This window comes from Neofelis nebulosa, chromosome 13 (assembly GCF_028018385.1).
Source record: "Neofelis nebulosa isolate mNeoNeb1 chromosome 13, mNeoNeb1.pri, whole genome shotgun sequence".
Classification (NCBI taxonomy): Eukaryota; Metazoa; Chordata; class Mammalia; order Carnivora; family Felidae; genus Neofelis; species Neofelis nebulosa.
Genome location: NC_080794.1, coordinates 12,659,943 through 12,674,861, shown reverse-complemented (window position 1 = coordinate 12,674,861; position 14,919 = coordinate 12,659,943). Strand labels below are relative to the sequence as shown.

At 43.5% G+C, this 14,919-nt stretch overlaps 1 protein-coding gene and 1 long non-coding RNA gene across 7 annotated transcripts in view; one reads left to right on the top strand and one right to left on the bottom strand.

Moving 5' to 3' along the window:
* LOC131492619 (uncharacterized) overlaps positions 1–7,356 on the bottom strand; it is a 109,658-nt gene extending 102,302 nt beyond the window's left edge. For 5 of the 6 annotated variants that reach the window (XR_009252182.1, XR_009252185.1, XR_009252184.1 and 2 more), the window contains exon 1: positions 5,203–6,099. This is a non-coding gene — a long non-coding RNA (uncharacterized LOC131492619). Of the gene's footprint in view, positions 1–5,202; positions 6,100–7,259 lie in introns of those variants that run through there. The other variant, XR_009252187.1, reaches the window with a different exon arrangement.
* The window catches only part of MINPP1 (multiple inositol-polyphosphate phosphatase 1), a 47,530-nt gene continuing 38,742 nt past the window's right edge, over positions 6,132–14,919 (top strand). Inside the window, exons 1-2 of the mRNA XM_058696315.1 lie at positions 6,132–6,889; positions 10,367–10,564. Of these exons, the coding sequence (XP_058552298.1) occupies positions 6,253–6,889; positions 10,367–10,564 (835 nt within the window). The 5' untranslated portion in view covers positions 6,132–6,252. The remainder of the gene's footprint in view (positions 6,890–10,366; positions 10,565–14,919) is intronic.

The window sequence follows — 14,919 nt, the reverse complement described above, 5'->3', positions numbered from 1 at the left end:
AGCCTGATGTGGGGCTCAAACTCCTGAACCAACTCATGAACTGTGAGATCGTGACCTGAGCTGCAATCAAGAGTCAGATACTTAACCCACTGAGTCATCCAGATGTCCCAGAAAAGTTCTGCCTAAGACAAATTAGAATAATGTAGAACAACAGAATTGAAATTTTTTCATTTCCACTCTGGGAGACACAACAGGCAACGTCCACTTCTGGATAAAATTGCACTACCGCAAGCAATTCAAGTCTTCTATGCTCTGTTGGATTCCCAGAGCTGACCACCTAAATTTCTGTGTTTCCCATTCCTCTCAGTTGTAAATCCAAGCCATTTCCATATTCTGAAGACCTAAATTCTACTGTCCCATCTCTTTAGTCTTGCGTCCTAAGTCATTGAGGAAACTGAGGCCATCAGCTTGAAATCCATCAATTCCCTCCTGCTAAACCAAGAAAATTTATCAACCTGTGCGTCCATCCTTCCAATCTTCTCTTGGAAAATAAGGTCTCCTCTTGTTTCAGTCCAAATCAAGTTCTCTGTGCTCTTGGTTCCATGCTCTGTCACCTCTTGAAGGAACCCAAACCATTAATTTTCCATTCAACTTCTTGTGTTATGGTAGATTTGTCAAATACATTGCTATCATGCTCACAACGCCATAGGAGAGAAGGCAACCCATCCACGGTCTTTGCCAAGGGGCAGCCACATTTTATACCATGCAAACTCCTGGGTACTAGCTGAGTACGGGTGGCAACTATCTCAAAGAGCAGCCAACATACAGACATGAAACGATGAGCAGGGCCTGTTGCCTAAACAATAATAAGAGAATATTATGAGAAATTATATGCCAATAAAATGGGCAATCTGGAAGAAATGGACAAACTCCATACATATACACTACCAAAACTGAAACAGAAGAAATAGAAAATCTGAACAGACCCATAACCAGTAAAGAAATAGAATTAGTAATCAAAGTCTCCCCAAAAACAAGAGTCCAGGGCCAGATGGATTTCCAGGGGAATTCTACCAAACATTTAAGGAAGAGTTAACACCTATTCTCTTGAAGCTGTTCCAAAACATGGAAATGGAAGGAAAACTTCCAAACTCTTTCTATGAAGCCAGCATTACCTTGATTCCAAAACCAGACAAAGACCCCACTAAAAAGGAGAACTGTAGACCAATTTCCCTGATGAACACAGATGCAAGAATCCTCAATAAGATATTAGCCAACCAGATCCAGTAATACATTAGAAAATTATTCACCACGACCAAGTGGGATTTATACCTGGGATGCAGGGCTGGTTCAATATCCACAAAACAATCAACGTGATTCATCATTATCAATAAAAGAAAGGACAAGAATCACATGAGTCTCTCAGTAGATGTAGACAAAGTACAACATCCCTTCTTGATAAAAACCCTCAAGAAAGTAGGGATAGAAGGAGCATACCTCGAGATCATAAAAGCCATATAAGAAAGACCCAATGCTAATATCATCCTCAGTGGGGAAAAACTAAGAGCTTTCCCCCTAAGGTCAGGAACAAGACACGGATGTCCACTCTCGCCACTGTTATTCAACATAGTATTGGAAGTCTTTGCCTCTGCAATCAGACAACACAAAGAAATAAAAGGGATCCAAATCGGCCAGGAGGAGGTCAAACTTTCACTCTTCACAGACGACATGATACTCTATATGGAAAACCCTAAAGATTCCACCAAAAGACTGCTAGAACTGATTCATGAATTCAGCAAAGTTGCTTGATATAAAATCAATGCACAGAAATCAGTTGCATTCCTATACACCAGCAATGAAGCAACAGAAAGAGAAATCAAGGAATCGATCCCATTTACAATCCACCAAAACCCATAAAATACCTAGGAATAAATATAACCAAAGAGGTGAAAAATCTAAACACTGAAAACTATAGAAAGCTTATGAAAGAAATTGAAGACACAAAAAAATGGAAAAAGATTCCATGCTCCTGGATAGGAAGAACAAATATTGTTAAAATGTCGATACCACCCAAAGCAATCTACATATTCAATGCAATCCCTATCAAAGTAACACCAGCATTCTTCAGAGAGCTAGAACAAATAATCCTAAAATTTGTATGGAACCAGAAAAGACCCCGAATAGCCAAAGGGATCTTGAAAAAGAAAACCAAAGCAGGAGGCATCACAATCCCAGACTTCAAGCTATACTACAAAGCTGTCATCATCAAGACAGTATGGTACTGGCACAAAAACAGACACTCAGATCAATGGAACAAAATAGAGAACCCAGAAACGGACCCACAAGCATATGGCCAACTAATCTTTGACAAAGCAAGAAAAATATTCAGTGGAATAAAGACAGTCTCTTCAGCAAGTGGTGCTGGGAAAACTGAACAGTGACAGGCAAAAAATGAACCTGGACCACTTTCTTACACCATACACAAAAATAAACTCAAAGTGGATGAAAGACCTAAATGTAAGACAGGAAACCATCAAAATCCTCAAGGAGAAAGCAGGCAAAAACCTCTTTGATCTTGGCCACAGCAACTTCTTACTCAACACGTCTCCAGAGGCAAGGGAAACAAAGGCAAAAAATGAACTATTGGGACCTCATCAAGATAAAAAGCTTCTGCACAGAGAAAACAATCAGCAAAACTAAAAGGCAACCGACAGAACGGGAGAAGATATTTGCAAATGACATATCAGATAAAGGGTATCCAAAATCTATAAAGAACTTATCAAATTCAACACCCAAAAAACAAATAATCCAGTGAAGACATGGGCAAAAGACATGAAGAGACAAGTCTCCAAAGAAGACATCCAGATGGCTAACAGATGCATGAAAAGATGCTCAACATCGTTCATCATCTGGGAAATACAAATTCAAACCACAATGAGATACCACACCTGTCAGAATGGCTCACATTAACAACTCAGGCAACAACAGATGTTGGCGAGGATGCAGAGAAAGAGGATCTCTTTTGCATTGTTGGTGGGAATGCAAGCTGGTGCAGACACTCTGGAAACCAGTATGGAGGGTCCTCAAAAAACTAAAAATAGAACTACCCTACGACCCAGCAATTGCACAACTAGGCATTTCTCCACGGGATACAGGTGTGCTGTTTTGAAGGGACACATGCACCCCCATGTTTATAGCAGCACTATCAACAATAGCCAAAGTGTGGAAAGAGCCCAAATGTCCATCGATGGATGACTGGATAAAGAAAATGTGATATATATATATATATATATATATATATATATATATATATATATATATATATATAATGGAGTATTACTCGGCAATCAAAAAGAATGAAATCTTGCCATTCGCAACTACGTAGATGGAACTAGGGGGTATTATGCTAACCGAAATTAGTCAGAGAAAGACAAAAATCATATGACTTCACTCATATGAGGACTTTAAGAAACAAAACAGATGAACATAAGGGAAGGAAAACAAAAATAATATAAAACAGGGAGGGGGACAAAACAGAAGAGATTCATAAATATGGAGAACAAACAGAGGGTTACTGGAGGGGGTGTGGGGGGGGATGGGCTAAATGGGTAAAGGGCACTAAGGAATCTCCTCCTGAAATCATTGTTGCACTAGATGCTAACTAACTTGGATGTAAAAAAAAAAGAATGCCAAAAAAAAAAAACAACTTCTCAAAAGCTACTCACTGCTTTAAGAATAAGAAACCCATTTTAAGTAAGATGAGAAGATATTTATTATTAGAAAATTATGAAATGATCTTTGATGCATGTCTTTTGAAAGTCATTCACTTTAATGTTCAAAAGTAAGGTGATACATTGTAATTGTTAGAGAGTTCTGCATCTTAGTGCAGGAATAATAATACATAATATCGGTGAACATTATTAATGATAAAAATACTATTTATAGCACCCTCTTATAAGAATTTTAAATGTCATCTCTGATTCGCACAATAATCCCACAATATAGGTTCTAATACTCCTAATTTTCAAATAAGGAAACTAAGGCTCAGAGGACTTGAGTTACTTCCCAAGATCACTCAGTTAATGCTGGGCCGAGCTTGGAGTCTGGATCTAAAGCTTCTACATATATTCACTGTCCTCTTCATACTACCTCTGGCTTTTTCCTAGCAAAAACCATGAAGGCGTTGCTTAATTTCATCATTTGTTACCTTGTCATAACATCAAAATGATAGGAATAGGTTTAACAAATATATAAATCAGCATAACACTAGCAGATGAAGAATGAGAATGAGAAGGAAAATAAAATTGGGGGGGCCTGGGTGGCTCAGTCCGGTAAGCCTCTGACTTCAGCTCAGATCACGATCTCACGGTTCATGAGTTCAAGCCCCACGTCAGGATCTGTGCTGACAGCTCAGAGCCTGGAGCCTGCCCCATATTCTGCGTCTCCCTCTCTCTCCTTGCCCCCCGCCCCACCCCTCCCCCACTCTGTCTCAAAAATAAATAAACATTTAAAAATTTTTTTAATTTAAGGAAAAAAATCAAGCTGGGGACAAATTTAGTGTAAAAGAATGTGTGCCAGCGGTTCTGTATGTGGTTACATACACATACAGATCTAAAGATCAGTCATGGGAGGCAATCGTTATTAGGCACATATATTAAGCAAAATATAACAACATACATCTGGTACAAGTGCTTGCTGAATGCACTTAGAAGTATTATCAAGCATTTCAGCCTATAAAATGTCAAGGTTAGGGGTGCCTGAATGGCTCAGTCCATTAAGCATCTGACTCTTGATTTTGGCTTAGGTCATGATCTCACCGTTAGTGACATGGAGCCCTGAGCCCAGCTCTGCACTGACAGTGTGGAGCCTGCCTGTGATTCTTTCTTTCTCTCTGTCTCTTCCCTGCTCGCATGCTCCCCACCCCTTGCTCTCAAAATAAGTAGATGAACTTTTTTGCTTTTAATGTAAGGGTTAGGAAGTCCGCAAAGAAAAGGTTCACCAAATGTTAATTTGAGTCAAGTTCTTGATCAGTGGCCACAAATATTCAGACGTTCTACAAAATGGCCTAACAAAAAAAGAACACCTGTCCATGTGAAGATGACTTCCTGCTACGAATGTCTTAAAATGTGCAGCGTCCCAAGTTAGAATCTATTGGTGATTTTCCACCATTTTCTTCAGTGGCTAACATTCAGAGGCACACCTCTCTGAACCAGAGAGCCACTTACGCAAGGAGAAAAGAGGTAAAGACGGACGCGGGCTTACCAGGGGCAGCGTGGTAGCGTCTTTGAAAGAAAAGCGACCTTACAAACACAGGATCCAAATTTCCTTCAATTCGCATCACCGTAGGACTTCTTCAATCTTTATTCTTTTCCCAACTAGCGCACGAAATGGTGTTCAAATGGAGAAACCAAAGTGTGGTTCCGATTTATGATTTCTCCTCTTTTCTTGGAGCAAAGATTCTGAGCAAGAACGTATGAGCAAACCCAGCCGCTGACTGGAGTATGGGATTACATGGGCGCAGAGTTTGCTCCACATAGCAGGTTAGCTCACGCTTAGTAACGCAGTCAACCTGCTGGGCTGTGACTCAGGGCGCCCAGGAGATGACGGCCGCTGTGTCTCTGCTCTGTAAGCCTCTGGTATCAACGAGCACAATCCCGGGGTGCTGTCTGGCTGAGGTCAGCTCCTCTGGCCCAGGTCCCAATACCACCAAAGGCTCGGGAATTAGACTTCCTGCAGGACAGAGCCTCTTTCGGGTCCCCCTTGCGCCTCGCCGTGTGCTATTTTCAGACTGCAACCGGAGAAGAGCCTGGGGCTCCGGGAGGCACGCTGGGGCGGGGCCCGGGGAGCTACATTTTTGAACAGCCGCCTCAGGTGCCCTGGCCGTGGGTGGTTCAAACACGACGTTTTCAGACACGCAGATGAACGGGGCGGGGCGGGGGCACGAGTCAGCCTCGGGAGACTCGGGCTCAGTCCCGACGCATTCCCGCCGTAGAAATTCAAAGAGCGGGGGCGCCCTCGAGTCAGCCTGGGAGGCGCCTGCTACGCGGAAGCTCGCCCACGCCGGAGGCCAAGCCGACGCCGGCTGCCCCTCAGCCACAGGTCTCCGAAGCTCCGCGAGCGGCCGTCCCGGCGCCACCGGAGCCACAGGCGCCCCGAGCCCCTCGGCGCTCCCCGCCCGCGCGCCCGCGCCGCGCCGCGCGGCGAATCCTGGGGGCGCAGGCCGGAAGCGCCGTCCGGACCCGCCCCCTGCCCGCCGGAGCCGGAAGTTGCGACCCCGGCCCGCACGTCGCCCCTCGCGGGCCGCGCCGCACCATGCTCCGTGGCCCCCCGCGCCTCCTCAAGGTCTCCGTGGCACCGGTCGCGGCCCTGGCTGTGGCGCTGCTCTCGTCGCTCTCGCGCTGCTCCCTCCTGGAGCCGGACGACCCCGCGGCCTCCGCGCTCAGCCCCTACTTCGGCACCAAGACCCGCTACGAGGATGCCAACCCCGGGCTGCTGCCGGACCCCGAGGCGCCGCGGAGGGACCCCGAGCTGCTGGAGGACGCCTGCACGCCGGTGCAGCTGGTCGCCCTCATCCGCCACGGCACCCGCTACCCCACGGCCAAGCAGATCCGCAAACTGCGGCAGCTGCACGGCCTGCTGCAGGCCCGCCCGTCCGGCGACGGCCGCGCCGGCCCCGCCGGCGGCCGCGACCTGGGCGCCGCGCTGGCCGACTGGCCGCTGTGGTACGCGGACTGGATGGACGGGCAGCTGGTGGAGAAGGGACGGCAGGACATGCGACAGCTGGCGCTGCGCCTGGCCTCCCTCTTCCCGGCCCTGTTCAGCCTCGAGAACTACGGCCGCCTGCAGCTGGTCACCAGCTCCAAACACCGCTGCGTGGACAGCGGCGCCGCCTTCCTGCAGGGGCTGTGGGAGCACTACCACCCCGGCTTGCCGCCGCCCGACGTCGCAGGTGACAGCCCGGGCCCGGGGCGGGGCCCCCTGCCTGGGTTCCTCCGCGCTCTTTGTCTTCCCCAGCCATCGGCTCACCTCACCTCCCCCCGTCTCCGGAGCCCCGGCTCCTCTCCGGGCTCCCCTCACCTCCCTCTGTGCCCCGGAGCCTCCGCCCTTCCTCGGACTCCGCTCACCTCGCCCGCCCCCGACCCAGCACCCCTTCAAGACTTAGCGACCTCCGGCTTCCAGCACACATTCATTTGTCCTTTGATCAGGTGTCGGCGGGACACAGCCGTAGGTGTTGGGGCGTTCGACCAGAAAGGAGACGGAGGGGGGCATTCTTTGATCCACCATTCCCTAATAGAAGTGCGCCCCCTCTGAGCACCCACCTTCGCCTTTCCTCCCTCCCTGGCAGCTAGTTCCATAGTTGTGTAGTCGCGCGCACTTGGTAAATACAACCTGGGACTTTTCTTCCTCGGGCTTTGCTTCTGATACTATTGGGTTGTTTTGTTTTGTTTTCCTTTTTACGTGCTGGTTCTTGACCCACATCCTGCTATAAGGAAGCTACTCTCAAACTTTCTTTACTGCTGTGCTTTTGATGAGGTTTTGGGCGATGGTGGGGTGATCCAGAGCCTACGGCCAAGAAAATTCTTGAAGACGTCTTTGGTGCAAAAAGGTGATTTTATTAAAGCAGGGACAGGACCCGTGGTCAGGAAGAGCTGCACTGGGGTTGTGAAGAATGGCTGGTTTTATACTCCGGAGATGGGGAGATAAAGTCAAAAGGGAGGCCTCCAGAGGGACTTGGATGCTACAGAGGACTCCAGTCTAGCTAAGGTTGTTTCCTTCTAGCAAGGCATTAGCAGTTGGGGGTTCTGGAGAAATGTTCTACTCTGTATTTGTCTCCAGTATTTGTCCATGGGCTGCAGGTTTATAAAGAAATTTGATGTTACCTTCCATTTCCTTCTGCCTTTGTTCCCCACATCACTACGGAGGGGGATGTTGGGGCTCCAGGAAACTGAGTCTACAGGTTTCTGGAGATTATGCTGTCGATAAGATTTTTTCTTGTATTTACTAAGATATTTGTAAACTGATGGAGACTCCTGTCCCGTATGACTGTGATCTCTATCGGTTAGCGGTTTGTTTTCTTTCCTGTCCTTTGTCCTTGGTCACCAGGAGAGCCTGAGGACTATCACACAGATCCCACCTGCAGGGGGCAGAATGGGGGGGGGTGCTAGCTTGCATTTTGTCCTCAGCCCGCCCCAGGCTCCCTCATCACTTTTTTCTCTGTTTTGTTCTTGTATGTACTGTAGAGTACCATCCCTTAGCTGTGATTCACGGTCGCGCTCAGTTCTCTCCTAATTTATTCCATCACTTACTCTTTTGCAAAATAAGAGAGACCGTCTATTCCGCAGGTGAAGAATCCGGGCCCCAGAATATGCCTTGTTGATTGTCCTTGGTGAGTTTGAGGACTAGAGTCAGGCCAGGAATCAGTGTCTTCTTTTTCTCCCTTGAACTGGTGCCTTTTTTTCCCCCCTCAGAAAATTTTTAATAGTCACAGATACTAATCACATACTCTTAAGGCCAGCTACGGTGTAGGCTGTGTGCCAGGCATGCCTAACATTTATTTCACTAAATCCTTACAAAAGCTCTCTGAGGTTGGCAGTATTTTCTCCCCACGTAACAGAAGAGGAAATTGAGACACAGAAACACTAAATAATTAGCCTGCTTTCATATGGCTGGGTATGGGCCCGGGAGATGTGATTCGGCACGTGGGCTCCTAACCATTATGCCCTGCATTCTACCTTCCATTTGTCCCGTGACTTAAGAATGAAGACGAAAAATACAACGTGCTTGTGCCAGAGAGACGGGCACGTGTTCATGTTTTCTTGGCCACTTTTAAGGTCAGAGATGAGGTGAGACATTGTTTAGCTTTAAACCCCAGTGAAAAGTAAATCAGGAGTAGACTGGTTTGCCGTTTCTCCAGGAGCATTCTCTTCAGCGAAGCTCGGCCATTTCCAGGAGGTCATTCCTGCATCCTGTTACTGCTGTGCGGGTAACCGTCGGCTGACTTGTGTTTAGTCACTTGTTGAATTGTGCTTTTTAATGATTAACGTGAGTGAAGATGCCCCACAAATCTGTGAGCTGCATGTTAAAAGCAGAACATACTTCAGTGTAACACAGTATATACAGTGTATATAAAAAAGGGGCTCCTGGACCTCCTGAGATGAGTTCTTAGAGATTGAACTCTTTGTCTCGCTACATCATTATAATCCATAGACCGTTGTTTTGCCTGTTGTGTACCAGGCTTTTGAGAGAGGCCACTGAGTTAGGTTTTGTATTCTTACAGAAACGGGACAATAGCTTTTTGTTTTGTTTTCTGTTTAAAGAGCAGCCCTAATGAGATAATAGCAAGGATGAAATATCCAGGTCCACTTGGGAAACCATATTTTGAGTCCGCAGAGAAAGATGACAAAGGTCACTTACTTCCAAGTCAAGATGTTTTTGGAACTGTAATCCAATTGGCAGTTAAAGTGGGCAAAATTATCCATTTCAGGATCTTCTGAAAATGGATACACACACATCCATCCATATATTTTTTCACACCCACATCCAAAGCAAAATAATAACTTCATTCATTATCTCATTTTGTAGACAGAAGTACTATTCTTGGTGTTCTTTTCATGGTAAATTATTGGAGAAACGAGGACTGAAATGGATGTGTTTTGAATATGACCGAAAAAACTTAGAGGGTACCCGGTAGTTAACGCATGATTGCAGATGCTTTTACAATACATATTCACTGCCAAATCAGCGAAATATGTAATTCCCAAGACCTAAATGGAAGGTCTTTGGGAACTTTCATTATAAAATAGGCCAAAATTAGAGGCGCCGTGAAATGGAAGACCTGAAACTCAGTTCCTGTACTTTGTGCTGTTGTCAGTAGTTTTTGTCCAAAGCGGAATGTTTTGGAAAGTAACAGCGTTGGGCACGTTAATCGAGAAAATAAAACACCCTATTTAGATTTTGGCTTAGGGTAGAAAAACAGATTTGATCGGTTGAATTCGTCTCTCACTTTGTAATTAAGAATTTTGCTACTTTTCAATTTGCTTTCCCAAGTTTTCTGTGCCTGGCAGACGTGATACTTAATAGAACACATTTTTGCACCTTTGATGATTTTCATCTCTATTTTTGTTTTCTTTAAGAAAATACTTACTTCAGCTACCTTTTTTCATTGTGTAGTACTGCATGCGGTAACATTTTATTTTGTATTTGATCCTCTGTTTCTGTAGTCTTCTCCACCACAGACTCTCATGAGTTGCGGTCATTCCACAGTTTGGCCCTTTGCTTGGTCAGTGTGCACTTATTTCAGACACGCCAATAAATAAGCAGGTGTTTAGTGTTCTTTTTCACACTCGAAACGAAATTTTCAATAATTTGAGATCGTCATTTAGGCCAATGGTATATATAATGAATAAATAATTTTTTTTTCTCTCAGATATGGAGTGTGGACCTCCAAGAATTAATGATAAACTAATGAGGTTCTTCGATCACTGTGAGAAGTTTTTAACTGAAGTGGAAAAGAATGCCACGGCACTTTATCATGTAGAAGCCTTCAAAACGGGACCAGAAATGCAGAACATTTTAAAAAAGGTCGCAGCTACTTTGCAAGTGCCAGTCAACAATTTAAATGCAGGTAACGTGCCCCTTCTCTTTCATTTGAACTCTGAAACAATTTAAATGTTTCTTGAAGTCTGAAAATGAAAATATATGGAAGCATAAAGTTATTCCTTTTAAAGGCCCACAATTGATTTTACACTAAGAAGATAATGTGTTCTAGGTCAAGAAAATTGTGTGTCCCGTGCTTACTGTTTTTAGAGTCATATTCTTCCTTGAACTGTATGTAAATTAACATACAAGAGTCTTGCAATATCCTGGAACTTTTTTATTGAGGGCAGAGGTATATAAAGCTTTAACTGTAAGCATACTTTATAAAACAAAAAGTGTATTTTTGAATTATCTCCCCAAGTGAAATACTATATTAATTTTTCAGCTTTTGAAGCCGTTGAGGAGTATGTCCAGGTTAATGTTTCAAGAGGGTATTAGAAAGTGAAAAGCAAAGTGCTGTGGGTATTTTGTTTGAGGCTTTTAAGCCTAGAGATGCTAAAAAAAATGAACAGTTGTGTCTCTCAGTAGATATTGCAGTGGATGGGCTGACTGGCAATTTGTTATGCAACCTGGGACGCTTGAAAGACACTATTAATACTTATGCTGGGAATGCAGGTGGAAAGCCAGGGCACGTGGTCACCTACCTATAGGAACTTAAGAAAAAGTAATAAGATTTTCCCCTGATTTCTAAGAATTTATAAATCACACTACAGAAGTTGACAAATGTGCATACAAAGATTGTGGATTTTGTGTGATGTAAATAAGTTTCCAAAAGACTAGAAGTAGGAGATGGGGGAGAAAAAGATTAGAATCATGGAGCCTGAATGCTTTGTAAGCATCAAAATAGTGAAGACGCGAGACTAGCGTTTAAAATTGAATTTTTTTCTCTTTCCTCAAAGGTGCTAAACATTGAGATCACCTATAGAGCTTTAAAAATTATTTATTTTAGGGGCACCTGGCTGGCTCAGTCAGTAAGGCATGTGACTGGATCACAGGGTGGTAAGGTCAGACCCCACGTTGAATGTGGAGATTGCTTGAAAATAAAATCTTGTTTTTCAAAAAAAAAAAAAAAAAAAAAAAAAAAATATATATATATATATATATATATAGTATGTATATATATCTTGTGTGTATATATATATATATATATGTATACACACATTTTTTTTTTTTTTAATGTTGATTTTTGAGAGAGAGACTGAGACAGGGTGCTAGCAGAGGAGGAACAGAGAGAGACAGAGATGCAGAATCCAAAGCAGGCTTCAGGCTCTGAGCCAACGCGGGGCAGGAACTCACAAGGTGTGAGATCATGACCTGAGCTGAAGTCACATCCCTAACCGACTGAGCCACCCAGGCGCCCTGCAAATAAAATCTTTAAAAATATCAATTATTTAATGGGAAGCCATTTAAACGTATAGTCATAAAGGCTAATCTAATGAGCGTTAGTATACCCACAACTCAGTTTTATCAAATTTTAACACACCGCAGTGAGTCGTTTTAAATCATTTGAGGTCCTTTGGTCCCTTTCAGGATTTCATTCCTCTTCTTTTTTTCCCAGTGGTAACCATTGTCACGAACTGAGCATTTATTTTTTTCTTTTTTTTTTTTTTTTTTTTTTATTTATTTTTGGGACAGAGAGAGACAGAGCATGAACGGGGCAGGGGCAGAGAGAGAGGGAGACACAGAATCGGAAACAGGCTCCAGGCTCCGAGCCATCAGCCCAGAGCCTGACGTGGGGCTCGAACTCACGGACCGCGAGATCGTGACCTGGCTGAAGTCGGACGCTCAACCGACTGCGCCACCCAGGCGCCCCACGAACTGAGCATTTAAATCATCCCATGCCAGTTATTATACTTAGGTTCCTGTACATAAATGGGATATTGTTTTGCAGGTTTTAAAACTTGCGTGAATGGTATGAAACTATGATAGCAGTCTGAAATTCAATTTTAATTCACCTTTTTATTTTTCATTTAATGTGTGTGATTTTAGTCTTACATTTTAAACTTCTGTACAGAATTCCATTATATAACTATAGTAGTGTCTAGCCATTATTCTGTTAGTGGGTGGTAAGACTGAAGATTTTTAAAAAAACAATATTTAGGGGCGCCAGGGTGGCTCAGTTGGTTAAGCAGCCGACCTCGGCTCAGGTCATGAGCTCACAGTTTGTGAGTTCGAGCCCCACATCAGGCTCTGTGCTGACAGCTCAGAGCCTGGAGCCTGCTTCGAATTCTGTGTCTCCCTCTCTCTCTCTGCTCTTCCCCCGCTCATGCTCTGTCTCTCTCTCCTTCAAAAATAAACAAACATTAAAAAAAAAAAATTTGTAAAAACAATGGTCTCTGATTGGAAACAGATGTTGTGTTTTACTGATGGAGTAGCTGAGAGCAACTTCTCTCTGGAGGCTCTAAGCGTGGTTGTTGAAATCCTGGGTTCTGGAGTTGGACTGTTTCCATTTGAATCTTGACCCTGTTATGCTATCGACTAACTCTCTGGTCTTTGGCAAGTTCCTTAATATCTCTAGGCCATAGTTTTTCCTCTGTAAAATGGGTATAGGAATTGTACCTTTCTTTTAGGATTATCGCAAGGATTCTTTAATTCACATAAAGCGTTAGCACACTGCCTGGCAGAGTAACTTCTCAAAAATATTGTAGCTATTTAAATGCTTTTTCTTTTTTTTTTTTTTTTAAACGTAGAGGGATGATGATGTATATAATCATTTTTACTTAGTAGAATATCTGTCTTATGCAGATCTGTCTTGTTCTGAATTTTATGTTATTTCACAGGCTATATAATTGAATTTCTAGGTCAGTGATAATTAAAAACTTATTTAACCCTTCAGATTTTACTGGTGGAGGGAGCTTGGAGCTAATACAGTGCAAATTCTTTTTACAGGAAATCACTTTCCTACTGCGGTTTTTCGTAGTTTGTCACTCTTTTGAATGATGCTACAGTGAACATTCTTACAGTCTGGGTTTTGCCCTGGAGAATTTATCTGTAAGATAAACACTGTAGGTTGGAGTTGTTGGGTTAAGGACAGTGCATATTTTACCTCTTGACGTATATTTCCAAATTGTTCTGCGAAAGTGTAGAAAAATTTGTATCAATATATGAGATGCTCACTTTTCCTATTTTATCCAACAGTGGTTACCATTAGTCATTTTTTAAATTTTTTATTTATTTTGAGAGAGGGAGCAGGGGAGTGGAGGCAGAGAGAGAGGGAGAGAATATATCCCAGGTAGGCTCTATGCTGTCAGCGCAAAGCCAGATGTGGGGCTCAAAATCAGGAACCACGAGATTATGACCTGGGCCAAAACCGAAGAGTCAGACACAACCAACTGAGCCACCTAGGCGCCCCTTTAGTCATTTTGATTTTTGCCAATTTGATTAATGAAAAATGGTATCTAGCTTTAATTTGCATGTCTTTGGTTACTTGTGAGGATGAGCCTCTCTTCATATGTGTGTTGGCTGTTTGCATTCCTTCTGGGAATTGCCTCTTCATTACCTTGTCCATTTTCTATTGGATTGTTTTTTGTTTTTCTTATTGGTCATAGGTACCCTTTATGTGTTATGGATATGTCAATTATATGTCCTTTAATTTTGCTTTACAAAGGATAAGTCTTTTCCATATCGTATGTTGCTAACATTTTCTCTTAATTTGTTGCACACTTTTTAACTGTGTTTATGGTGCCTTTGATTATACACTTTACATCTTTTACGTAGCCATGTATGTCTTTTTGTTACGACTGTTCAGTGTTGTATTTTGCCTAGGAATCCTCCCTTAACCCAAGATTATTATATTTTCCTATGTTTTCCTTTATTTTATTTTAGTTTTTTAACGTTTTATTTTTTTAATTTTTATTTATTTTTGAAAGAGAGAGAGAGAGAGTGAGCGTGTGTGAGCACAAGCCAGGGAGGGGCAGAGAGAGAAAGAGACAGAGAGAGAGAGAGACAGAACCCAAGCAGGTTCCACGCTGTCAGCGTAGAGCCCGATGTGGGGCTCAATCCCACGAACAATGAGATTGCGGCCTGACCCGAAATCAAGAGTCGGACACTTAACTGATTGAGCCAGCCAGGCGCACCTAGCTTTTTAACATTTAAATCTCTGATCCATCTGAAATATTTTTGTGGTTCCACAAGACTGACCAAGAGATCAGCGTCATCATAGTAGATGGGTCAGAGCTGTAACTCCTGAGAGACTTCCTCACATTTCTGTTTTGCAGGTGGGGAGATTGAGACCTGAGAGGTTAGAGTCACTTGCTCAGGATGATTAGTGGCAGAGTTAGGTTCCATAGCCTGTCATCATCGTAAGTGTTTTTTGGTGAGATCTTTCTGTTGACTCCCTTCTAGTGGAAGAATAGATCATTAGGGTTGACTTTCACAGCTTCA